Source organism: Oncorhynchus tshawytscha, unplaced genomic scaffold (assembly GCF_018296145.1).
Source record: "Oncorhynchus tshawytscha isolate Ot180627B unplaced genomic scaffold, Otsh_v2.0 Un_contig_3343_pilon_pilon, whole genome shotgun sequence".
In the NCBI taxonomy this organism is placed as follows: Eukaryota; Metazoa; Chordata; class Actinopteri; order Salmoniformes; family Salmonidae; genus Oncorhynchus; species Oncorhynchus tshawytscha.
In genome coordinates, this window is record NW_024609057.1 from 7614 (window position 1) to 20976 (window position 13363).

Genomic DNA, 13363 nt, shown 5'->3' on the forward strand with positions numbered 1-13363 from the left:
CTGGTTGCGCATTGCCTTGTTTCATCAATCTGTGTGCGATGAGCTAGTAGGCTACTTGGCTGAAATTACCACCGTGGTTTCTTTTGTCCTGCTGTTCAAAATCGAACTCATGGTTATTGAAAGGTCAAAGATGAAGACCTAGACATGTTATACACCACAGTAGGCATACTGTTAATACAAGTCAAACAAACTTACCCGATCCATAGTGGAAGCTACTGTATTCGTTCTTCAACGTTTCAAATAACAAACAAGACAGTAAATGTGTACACTGCAGTTAATTTCCTTGTCGTAGCGTTCAAACAAATAAAAGCTCGATCACACCTAATTAATTATCAAAACTCGATTTAAAATGGGGACAAATAAACGTTTCATGTAGACTAATTTTACACCCGAAAAGATCCAGCAAAAGCCTGTGGGTCTTTATTTGGTTTAAAAACGCAAGAGGACGGAAACACAGCACTTCCTGTTGATGTTTTTCAACTTCTTCTGTGGTGTTTAAATTGTACCGCCACCTACTGTACACAGTCAAACACTTTTCTACAAGTGGGTGATGCGGTTTAGGGATTAATTTATTGCTAGAAAATAACTGTTTGTATTGTCTCAAATATATAGTATGTTAAATGAATGTAAAAAAAAATGTAGGTTGTTTTTGCTATAATCAATATATCAATAATCTATTTGAACATTAAATTATATTGTCAGATTTTTGGTGTCATCCTCAATGATTGCAACTGCATTTTGTCCACGTGTGGTTGCATTATTTTAACATTTGCAACTAACATCACAACAATTGTAAGGTATTTATAGAAACAACAAAAACAACTTGCTGTCTATGGCTGGCTGTGGTTTGCTGTAAAGTGGCAGGCCGGATTTGAGATGAGTGAAATCCCTTGCTATTGTCTTTCAAATTAGACCATGGCTAGGTGGCTCGAGTTGGGCCTCTTTGCCTCTTCCTCTCTGACAACGTTCTCTTCCAGAGTCCAGATATTGTTATTGGCTGAGGCCCAGTAAGAGTAGCCTCGTAAATAACAGACTGATTACCACTACGCTATCCGTGCAGTGAACCAGTAAAGCCAGTGACGATTTCAGCATGTAAATCTTGGTGGGGCAAACCCCAAACATTTTTGGGGATGCATGACAGCAAAGCAACAACAGAACACTAAACAATACATTAATTGCACTGTAACAGTGACAAACATTGCCCACAAAGTATTAGGGCCTACGTAAAGCTGTCCCAACAGCAGAGCTATCTTTTCAGCACCATGGAGTGAATCTTTACCCTTACTATTAACGGCGCCTTGTCTGGCAGCCTTACAGTTCATTCAGCCTCATTTACTGCCTTTAAAAAAAACATAGCTGATATGGCTGACTTGCTTAAACAAATGTGGTTTCTACTGACAATTGAGATGTACAAACTAGGACATAAGGGAACGATGAGCAGATGAGGCAATCCGTAATTTCAATTAAGACAATGAACAACGCAGTAGTAATCAATATAAAGTAACAGTCAATATAACTATTTGTTCAGCACTTTTGAAATGTACAGTGACAGAATTCAGAATATGGGCTGGTCTTACAGTAGGCTATTCTCCCTGTACACCAAGTCAGACTGTAGGATAAATAAAGGGGGTATGTAAGCAGACGATGAAAGCTCTTACAATATTCAATTTATCGAAAACAGGCTATAGGCTAAACATACACCACCAAGTCAGAACAGTAGGCTAAGTTATGAGGGGGAAAGGTACCAAATTATTAAGGTGAGGCACATGGGCCATTAACAGCTTACTACACAACATACACTTAGTATTACCTACTTAACTACAGTATACATATCTCCCTGGCATATTACATCATTTATGCAGCAGCATACAAGACATTTTTGGACTCACCATGTGGCCCTGTGCTCACTTGAACAGGAAGGTGGTGCGACGGTCCTTCTTGTGGGCAAATTTTGTAACCAAAGTCTGGCATTCTTTGGATTTATGGTGCTTTCAAGACAACTGAAAACTCGGGAAAAAACAAAGGTGAATCATGACGTCAGTGATTTTCAGGTCAAAGTTCTAGAGGCCCAAGTTCACTAAATGGAATTCCGAGTTGGATGACCGTTCAAACCGTATTTTCCCAGTCGAGCTCTCCCCAAAGATTTTTCTGTGACCTAACCTGTGTTCGAATACACATACTAACGAGAGGTCGACCGATTATGATTTTTCAACCTCGATACCGATACCGATTATTGGAGGACCAAAAAAGCCGGTGCCGATTAAAATCAGCCAATTTGTATTTATTTATTTGTAATAATGACAATTACAACAATACTGAATGAACACTTATTTTAACTTAATATAATACATCAATAAAATCAATTTAGCCTCAAATAAATAATGAAACATGTTCAATTTAAAAACAAAGTGTTGGAGAAGAACGTAAAAGTGCAATATGTGCCATGTAAGAAAGCTAACGTTTCAGTTCCTTGCTCAGAACATATGAAAGCTGGTGGTTTCTTTTAACATGAGTCTTCAATATTCCCAGGTAAGAAGTTTTAGGTTGTAGTTATATGAATTACAGGACTATTTCCCTCTATACCATTTGTATTTCATTAACCTTTGACTATTGGATGTTCTTATAGGCACTTTAGTATTGCCAGTGTAACGGTATAGCTTCCGTCCCTCTCATTGCTCCTCCCTGGGCTCGAACCAGAAACACAACGACAACAGCCACATTCGATGCAGCGTTACCCATGCAGAGCAAGGGAAACAACCACAGGCTCAGAGCGAGTGACGTTTGAAGCGCTATTAGCGCGCGCTAAATAGCTAGCCATTTCACTTCAGTTACACCAGCCTCATGTCGGGAGTTGACAGGCTTGAAGTCAAACAGCACAAAGCTTGACGCACAACGAAGAGCTGCTAGCAACTTACCTTGGCTTACTGCATTCGCGTAACAGGCAGTTAGTCTCCTTGTGGAGTGCAATGAGAGGCAGGTCATTATTGCGTTGGACTAGGTAACTGTAAGGTTGCAAGATTGGTTCCCCGAGCTGACAAGGTGCCAATCTGTCGTTCTGCCCCTGAACGAGGCAGTTAACCCACCATTCCTAAGCCGTCATTGAAAATAAGAATGTGTTCTTAACTGACTTGTCTAGTTAAATAAAGGTGTAAAAAAAATATATATATATTTAAATGACAAAATCGGTGTCCAAAAGTACAGATTTCCGATTGTTATGAAAACTTGAAAATAGGCCCTAATTAAATCGGTCGACCTCTAATACTAACCACACTAACCATACTATTTGTGAGGTAAATTGAGTATGTAGTGTGCTTATTAGTCATAGTTAGTATGCCAAAAAGTCCCGGGTTGTCATACTACATTCGCCAAAATATGAGGTATACAAGCAATGGACACCATTTCCGTACCTTTTGGGTGCATAATGAAATTCAGAAAATGGGCTTGGCTTCACAACGTTTTCAGGTTGGAAGAAAATATGCAGTCGAAGGCCGACAAGAGGGGATACAAATTCATTGCTAATTATGCAAATGTTAAGAAAATGTGCAACACAGCGTAACTAGAGAACATTACCAACCCCTATGTTCTGTATTCTCCACTGGCTGCCCCACAACCACAGAAAAGCACTGAGGCTTGAAACACCTGCATTTTGGAGCTGCCTTAAGAAAGAAACGTTTGTATGCAGCTTTATTAACTCAATTATTTATACATTTTTAAAAATAGTTTGCAAACTGATATGAAACATGTATTAATGGAAAAACAACAGCCAACATTTTTTTTTTTTTTTACAAATATATCTATTTTCTGCCCACATGCCCTGAATGACGGGTCGCCATACAGTATTTAAGGCGGTGCTTCCTCCACAGAAGTCAGGCATTCGGAAATGGTCTTCTTCGGCGTCATGGCATTTGCATGGTTGTGCATGCTGCCACCTACTCTGCAGTAGTGGGTGTTTCAATCATGTTTATAAAAAAAAGAAAGACAATTTCACCACCAACCAAACCGACACCTATATACCACTATCTCATAATAAATATATATATATATATATATACCACTATCTCATAATAAATAAATATATATATATATACCACTATCTCATAATAAATAAATATATATATATATTGACTATCTCATAATAAATATATATATATATATATACCATACATACACTTAGGTTCATCAATAAAATATATATATATATACACTATCTCATAATAAATAAATATATATATATAGTTTTGGCAACTCGGTTAACTATCTCATACAATAAATAAATATTATACCACTATCTCATAATAAATATATATATATATATATATACCATAATTCAATGCATCATAATATATACCACTATCTCAGAATATATATATATATATATACTCATAATAAATATATATATATATATATACTACTCATAATAAATAATCATATATATATAAACTATCTCATAATAAATAATGTATATTACACTATTCTAATAATAAATAATATATATATAGTTGAAGTCAGCTTACATACACTTAGGTTGGAGTCAATAAAACTCGTTTTATAACCACTCCACAAATTTCTTGTGAACAAACTATAGTTTTGGCAACTCGGTTAAGACGTCTACTTTGTGCATGACAAGTCATTTTTCCAACAATTGTTTACAGACAGATTATTTCACTTATAATTCACTGCATCACAATTTCAGTGGGTCAGAAGTTTACATACACTATGTTGACTGTGCCTTTAATCAGCTTGGAAAATTCCAGAAAATAATGTCATGGCTTTAAAAGCTTCTGATAGGCTAATTGACATTTGAGTCAATTGGAGGTGTACCTGTGGATGTATTTCAAGGCCTACCTTCAAACTCAGTGCCTCTTTGCTTTGCTCAGGAAGGAGACGCGTTCTGTCTCCTAGAGATTAACGTACATTGATGCGAAAAGTGCAAATCAATCCCAGAACAACAGCAAAGGACCTTGTGAAGATGCTGGAGGAAACAGGCACAAAAGTATCTGTATCCACAGTAAAATGAGTCCTATATCGACAACCTGAAAGGCCGCTCAGCAAGGAAGAAGCCACTGCTCCAAAACTGCCATAAAAAAGCCAGACTATGGTTTGCAACTGCACCACATGGGGACAAAGATTGTACTTTTTGGAGAAATGTCCTCTGGTCTGATGAAACAAAAATAGAACTGTTTGGCCATAATGACCATCGTTATGCTTGGGGGTGGCAGCATCATGTTGTGGGGGTGATTTGCTGCACGAGGTACTGGTGCACTTCACAAAATAGATGGCATGGTGAGGATGGGAAAATTATGTGGATATATTGAAGCAACATCTCAAGACATCAGTCAGGAAGTTAAAGCTTGGTCGCAAATGGGTCTTCCAAATGGACAATGACCCCAAGCATACTTCCAAAGTTGTGGCAAAATGGCTTAAGGACAACAAAGTCAAGGTATTGGAGTGGCCATTACAAAGCCCTGACCTCAATCCTATAGAACATTTGTGGGCAGAACTGAAAAGGTGTGTGCAAGCAAGGATGTCTACAAACCTGACTCAGTTACACCAGCTCTGTCAGGAGGAATGGGCCAAAATTCACCCAACTTATTGTGGGAAGCTTGTAGAAGGCTACCCGAAACGTTTGACCCAAGTTAAACAATTTAAAGGCAATGCTACCAAATACTAATTTAGAGTATGTAAACTTATGACCCACTGGGAATATTTTTCTGACATTTCACATTCTTAAAATAAAGTGGTGATCCTTATTGACCTAAGACAGGGAATTTCTACTATGATTAAATGTCAGGAATTGTGAAAAACTGAGTTTAAATGCATTTGGCTAAGGTGTATGTAAACTTCTGACTTCAACTGTAACACTCAGCAAAAAATGAAAACGGCCCTTATTCAGGACCCTGTCTTTCAAAGATAATTTTAAAAACCCAAATAATTTCACACATCTTCATTGTAAAGGGTTTAAACACTGTTTCCATGCTTTTTCAATGAACCATAAACAATTAATCAACATGCACCTGTGGAGCGGTCGTTAAGACACTTACAGCTTACAGACGGTAGGCAATTAAGGTCACAGTTATGAAAACATAGGCCTCTCATTAGTGTCCTTTCTACTGACTCTGAAAAACACCAAAAGAAAGATGTCCAGGATCCCTTGCTCACCTGCATGAATGTGCCTTAGGTATGCTGCAAGGAGGCATGAGGACTGCAGATGTGGCCAGGGCAATAAATTGCAATGTCCGTACTGTGAGACACCGAAGACTACAGGGAGACAGGACGGACAGCTGATCGTCCTCGCAGTGGCAGACCACGTGTAACACCTGTACAGGATCGGTACATTTGAACATCACACCTGCCGGACAGGTACAGGATAGCAACAACAACTGCCCGAGTTACACCAGGAACACACAATGCCGCCATCAGTGCTCAGACTGTCCGCAATAGGCTGAGAGAGGCTGGACTGAGGGCTTGTAGGCCTGTTGTAAGGCAGGTCCTCACCAGACATGACCGGCAACAACTTCACCTACGGGCACAAACCCACCGTCACTGGACCAGACAGGACTGGCAAAAAGTGCTGTTCACTGACGAATCGCGGTTTTGTCTCACCAGAGGTGATGGTCGGATTCGCGTTTATCGTAGAAGTTATGAGCGTTACACCGAGGCCTGTACTCTGGAGCTGGATTGATTTGGAGGTGGAGGGTCTCTCATGGTCTGGGGCATTGTGTTACAGCATCATCAGACTGAGCTTGATGTCATTGCAGGCAATCTCAACGCTGTGCTTTACAGGGAAGACATCCTCCTCCCTCATGTGGTACCCTTCCTGCAGGCTCATCCTGACATGACCCTCCAGCATGACAATGCCACCAGCCATATTGCTCGTTCTGTGTGTGATTTCCTGCAAGACTGGAATGTCAGAGTTCTGCCATGGCCAGCGAAGAGCCCGGATCTCAATCCCATTGAGCACGTCTGGGAGCTGTTGGATCGGAGGGTGAGGCCTAGGACCATTCCCAACAGAAATGTCCGGGAACTTGCAGGTGCCTTGGTGGAAGAGTGGGGTAACATCTCACAGCAAGAACTGGCAAATCTGGTGCAGTCCATGAGGAGGAGGAGATGCACTGCAGTACTTAGTGCACCTGGTATACCAGATACTGACTATACATTTTGACCCCCACTCTGTTCAGGGACACATTATTCAATTTCTGTTAGTCACATGTCTGTGGAACTTGTTCAGTTTATGTCTCTGTTTATCTTATGTTCATACAAATATACAAATATTTACACATGTTAAGTTTGCTGAAAATAAACGCAGTTGACAGTGTGAGGACGTTTCTTTTTTTGCTGAGTTCATATATATTTCTTTCTCAAAATATCTATTAACTCTCCTGCAGTAAAATATTGTACAACCAGGTACTTCTCAGCAGCTACCACCTACACATTAAAAACCCACTACCCCATTCCACTACTTTGACCCGATCTGCTCCTGCACCACCCCTACAGCCTGGGAGGACGGGACATCACCCTTCAACACACCATGCAACTCTTCTGAAGCCAAATCTCATATAGCCAAATAAGTCTCTGCAGCTGCCACCACAGCATCTATTTTCTGTGATTTTACGTTCAATTTCTGGGGTACAAGATATTACATTACACATCTAAAAGTTATTACATTAACCGGTGTTACAAGATAATATGCACAGTTCTTGCCTTGAGCGATTATCCAATGTATCATTGATTCGTTTTATGAGCACACACACACACACACACACAGGTTGACTATGACATCTTCTATGATAACATTTATCCATTTAAATCCCATTGTGTGATATTACATAGACACAGGGGAGACCTGGTGCTGGATCAGAGCTGCATATTATGCTCCAGGTTACCATGGTGATCAAACTAAGTCAACTGTTTAACAATGGAAGATGGATATGCCTGTTCACTAGAAGTTATTTTTTTATAGTTTATTTAGGGATCTGGAACCGGTGCCATATAGGAGGGAGATGAAATACGGCACGTTTTTGTTTTCTGGTGACTTTTCATTGTCCCTAACTGAGCAAAGCTCTTTCCACAAAGACAAACATAAGGTTTCTCTCCAGTGTGTGTTCGCTGGTGTCTACTCAGGGAGGAAGCTACGGCAAAGCTCTTCCCACACTGTTCACAGCTATAAGGTTTCTTTCCAGTGTGTATGCGCCGGTGTGAAGTCAGAACGGAAGCTAGAGCAAAGCTCTTTCCACACTGATCACAGCTATAAGGCCTCTCTCCAGTGTGTAGCCGCTTGTGTACAGTTAGGTTTCCTGCACTAACAAAGCTTTTCCCACAACGAAGGCAGGGGTAAGGCCTCTCGCCAGTATGAATTATCAAATGCGATTTTAAGGCACTAGATACAGCAAAACCCTTCCCACACTGAGAGCAGCAGTACGGTTTCTCTCCTGTATGGACTCTCAGATGAGATTTTAAGGCGGTAGATACAGTAAAACTCCTCCCACACTGAGAGCAGCAGTAGGGTTTCTCTCCTGTATGGATTCTCAGATGAGTTTTTAAGGTGCCAGATAGAGCAAAACTCTTCCCACACTGTGAGCATCTGTAAGGTTTCTCTCCTGTATGGATTCTTTGGTGTTCTTTAAGACGCCCTGCAGAGATGTGCCTCTTCCCACACTGAGAGCAGAAGTACGGTCTCTCGCCGGTGTGAATCCGCTGGTGAATAATGAAGCAACTCCGGCTAGTGAAATTCTTCCCACAGTCAGAGCAGCAGTGTTGAGGTTTCTTCCCTATACATCTCTGCTGGTGTTTCTTGAAGTGTTCTGATCTGGAGAGACACTTCTCTGCCTCGTCAGCAACATGTGGTTGAAGGTGAGCAGATAAGCCCCTCCCACCGAGATAACCACGTTTAGGTGTGGCCCCTGTGAAACGAAGACATTGAACAACTAGGTTTATGAAATATGTGTCCATAAACAAATAATTATCATCAATAAATACAGTACACTCAGTGACCAGTTTATTAGGTACACCGACAGACAGTGGGTCACGTGGCTGTGGCTTGCTACCAAAAGCAGGCAGACAGGTAGAGACATTCAGTTACTGTTTTCATTAAACGTTAGAATAGGCAAAACGAGTGACAAACAAAAGACAATGTCAGCGGCAGTCCTGTGGGTGAAAACGGCTCGTTGATAAGAGAAGTTGAAGGAGAATGGCAAGAATCATGCCAGCTAACAGGCGGGCCACAAAAAAATAACAGCGCAGTACAACAGTGGTGTACAGAACGGAATCGCGGAACGCATAACTAGTCGATCCTCGTCACGGGTGGGCTATTACAGCAGAGGACCACACCGGGTTCCACTCCTATTAACTAAAAATAAGAAACGGCTCCAGAGGGCACGCGATCAACACTGGACAATTGAGGATTGGAAAACATTACCTGGTCCGACAAATCCCGGTTTTTGTTGCGTCATGCTGATGGCAGTCGGGATTTGGTGTGCAAAGCATGAGCCCATGGACCCATCCAGCCTGGCGGCGGTGTACTGGTGTGGGGAATGTCTTCCTGGCACATGTTAGGTACCTTGATACCAACTGAGCAACGATTTAACGCCACAGCCAATCTGAACATAGTTGCTGACCAAACCCAATAGAGTAACTTTGAGATGAGATGGAACGGGCTGTTGGCAGCATGAATGTGACACTGTCCAATCTGCAGCAACTGCGTAATGCCATCGCGTCAGCATGGATCAACATCCCTCTGGAAAAATTCTGGCGCTTTGTAGAATCAATGCCCCGAAGAATTAAGGCTGTTCTGGAGAAAAAGGCAGCTCCGATCCGGTACAAGATGGGTGTACCTAATAAACTGGCAAGGAGTGTATAATGTTTATCAATCAATTAACAGAAGTTTCAGAAGCAGAATGTAGTCTAATCCACATAGAACATTGTTCTTACTTGAAATCAAATCTCCATTTTCCTCGTGTCCACCTCTCGAAGATCCACTCTGCCCTGGTGTTTTCCTGCAGTCGATCAGCAATGAAGACACCCTCTTCAGACCCTGCAGTAAGGCGCTACCGGGAGAGTTGCAACCCGGGGACTCTGGCAGGGTGGAGGTATGTGGGCTAGCTCTGTCCTGGTGACCAGAGGAAGTATTGTACATAGAATATAATTAGACCAAATATATATTTATTTTTATTACCCTCCATTTCATGATTTCCAATTGGTAATTAACAGTCTTGTCCCATCGCTGCAATTCCAGTATGGCCTCGGGAGAGGCGAAGGTCGAGAGCCATGTGTCCCTCCCGAAATACAATCCTGCCAAGCAGCACTGCTTCTTGACACACTGCTCGCTTCACCCGTAAGCCAGCCGCACCAGGGATTGAACCCGGTTCTGTAGCGATGCCTCTAGCACTGCGATGCAGTACCTTAGACCGCTGCCCCACTCAGGAGGCGAGACCAAATATTTCTGATTGATTGGGTCTACTACTTCGACTAAATAAAACCTCTTGTTGCTGCACTTACAACATCTCCACTGTCACTACCTACAACATCTCCACTGTCACTACCCACAACAGCCTCCACTCCTTCTGTGCCCCAGTATGTAGTCCCCAGTGTCCCTCTCCCTCCATCACCTGCAGCAGACACAGCCCTGAGCCTGCCTCTCTCACACGTGACACCTGCACCACAGCATCTTATAGAGGAGATGATCAGCCTGGTGCGTCAGCATAGGGAGGAGATCCGGGAGCAGCAGTGTGCAATGAACAATGTTGAGGAGGACAACCAGACTCTCAGGATGGAAGCCTGCAGACTTAGAGAGGAGCTGTCCAGTACAGTCAACACTGGCCACATGCAGGACCTGTAGAAGGAGCTACATGAGCCAAGGCAGGTATTTCTCAGCCACCACTATCCACTCTACAAAGAGTTCCACAAACACCTTGGACCAGGACAACAGCTGAATCAGAACATACAAACCAATCCAACCAAACAATGCACCAACCCAGCTGACCCCCTCCATCCCCATCTCATGGCTTGTAATTACTCCCATCAATCAAATGGCAAGCTTATATTAGAGAATCAACTTTTCCCAAATAAAATTCTGTCAAAGTTATGGTGCCCCACAACAGACAGAGCTACTGTGGCCCAGCTTGGCTCCCTAAGCCATATCATCATTCATATGTGGACCAATGACCTGCATGCCCAACAGGAGAGGGTGACCACATCACTAAGGGGAGTGACAGAGATGGCCTCCACTATTTCCCCCTTGCAAAGACAGTAACATCTACCCTGTTCCAGAGGAGAGATTTCCACCCTGCCACCATTGTTGCCAAGCAACAGAGATGCTGACCAGGTTAGAACTCTGAGATTTGGCTGAAACGAAGTTGGCATTTGCAGAAATAATACAAAAAGGTAGTCAATGGTTCTTAGTGGACATAAATGTGCACTTGAAAGTGATACATTATACATTTGATAAACTGTTGCACCTACAAATGCTGTCAAACATTTTAAGTCCAATGGTCACTTTATGGAAGCAATAGTGCTGTTTTATTTGCAAGACTTTTAGCGAAGTAGGCGCAGAAAATACGGAACACTCACGACAGGAATATAATGGAATCTAAAACAATAAAAGAAACATTTGGCGAGGGGGACAGTGTAGTGAGATGAGCATCTCACAGTTACTTCTCAAAAAGAGTAATCATTTGAAAAGGGGCTATTAACTAGCTGGCCTGGGGCATCGTTGCCCATGAATAGAGGTTTACAAGGCTAGTGTGCAAGCACCTTAGCCAGGTCACAGAGGACAGAAAAAAACTAAAAGCATGTACTTATTGACAGAGGAAGATGGCATTTGCATTTCTCTACCAGTTGGGTGAGTCAACATGGTTTTTTTCTACTTGCATGCACATGAATAGATGCATCATATTAAGCTTAGGTTGATCGGACTAAATCATGTTTTGGCAGGGGCGCATCTTTGGTTTCAGAAGTGGGTGGACATAATGATTACACAGTACGAACAGCCGGAGGGGTCCGCGTGGTCCTAAAGCACACAGGCTCCTCATTTAGTATCACAGTACAATGATAAAACTCAGGGGGGACAAAATTTCAATTTCAGAATGTGGTGGGGACATGTTCACTCCATCCCCAGTGAAAATTGTGCCCCTGGTTTTTGGTATATTTTAGTTGTCACTGTAGTAGACAAAGCATAGGTGATTAGAGGATGTTGAAGTTGAAATGGTGCTTGAATATTGGAGGCAGCGCCTGTTTCCTTTTTGACCTGCGGTAACTCTAAATCAATAGTTGTTTAGTATTCTGAAAACGTTGGAAAATTTTGCTTGACCATTCTGTAGGTCGTGTAACTGTTTGTTACATGTGTAACAGTATAGCTTTAGTCAGTCGCCTCGCGCATACCCAGGCTCGAACCGGGGACCCTCTGCACACAAACAGTCACCCACGACTGTTGTCTGTGTGCCCATCGCTCCACAAAAGCCGCGGCCCTTGCAGAGCAAGGGGAACCACTACTTCAAGGTCTCAAAGCGAGCGACTTCACGGATTGAAACGCTATTTGCGCGCACCCCGCTAACTTGCTAGCCGTTTCACATCCAACATGTTTTGTGAACTCAACTGGACTGATGTTCCTCTCCGGTTTTATGATTGAACAAAAAGGTGTATTTGAATTTATTCAGCCACCTTCTTGTCTCGGTTGTGTCAAGGCATATGACCTAACAGGTTATGGATCAAACATAGGTTGTAATATGGCTCTTTTTCTGCCTTGGCTTCCCGGTGACTTTACCCCGGTGCTGCAAGTTGTAGCTTTGCCCTCATTATTTCTCCATGGTTCTGACTTTACCTGCTTGTTGCGCATTGCCTTGTATCAATCTGTGTGCTTTAGGCTAGTAGGCTACTTTTCTGAAGGACAAAATATCCCACGTGTTTATTACCACCATTGTTTATTTTGTCCAGTTGTTCAAATGGAGCGAAGAGATATGGAATATCAACTATTGTTAAAACTAGGCCTCGACATGTTATACACCACAGTAGGAATACTGTTAATAAAAGTAAACCAAACTTACCCGATTCATCGTGGAAGCTATTATTCTTCAGCGTTTCTTCAAATAAAAAAAGTGACAGTTAATTTGTAGCTAGTTTACACTACAGTTACTTTGTCACAGCTAGACCAAAGCAATCAAACGTCCTTTTAAATATCAAAACTCGATTAATCTAAAGTAATCATACTTCAGAAAGATCCTGGATAAGATTTTACTGGTTCTTTTAGAGTCAAGAAAACGTCCAACACCCTATTCACCAACAATCCTTATGCCTGTGTATCGTCTACCTCAACCCGAGAGTCTGTTGGAACAACGTCCTCTTCAAGAGTCCAGATAGTTAATTGTCTGAG

General features: G+C 42.0%; 1 protein-coding gene across 1 annotated transcript; it reads right to left on the bottom strand.

The window, feature by feature from the left end:
• Positions 1-7286: 7286 nt before the first annotated feature.
• LOC121844165 (zinc finger protein 239-like) lies at positions 7287-13053 on the bottom strand. The gene is made up of 3 exons (XM_042314085.1): positions 13038-13053; positions 9928-10105; positions 7287-8900 (listed from the first exon to the last, which is right to left on the bottom strand). Exons 1-3 carry the CDS (start codon positions 13044-13046, stop codon positions 7966-7968), a joined length of 1122 nt encoding a protein of 373 aa, XP_042170019.1. The 5' UTR covers positions 13047-13053; the 3' UTR covers positions 7287-7965.
• Positions 13054-13363: the final 310 nt, after the last annotated feature.

Coding starts and splice junctions, on each gene's coding strand:
- LOC121844165 (XM_042314085.1), bottom strand. Junction 8,901..9,927: donor AAATGGAGATTTGATTTCAA/GTAAGAACAATG, acceptor TTCGTTTCACAG/GGGCCACACCTAAACGTGGT.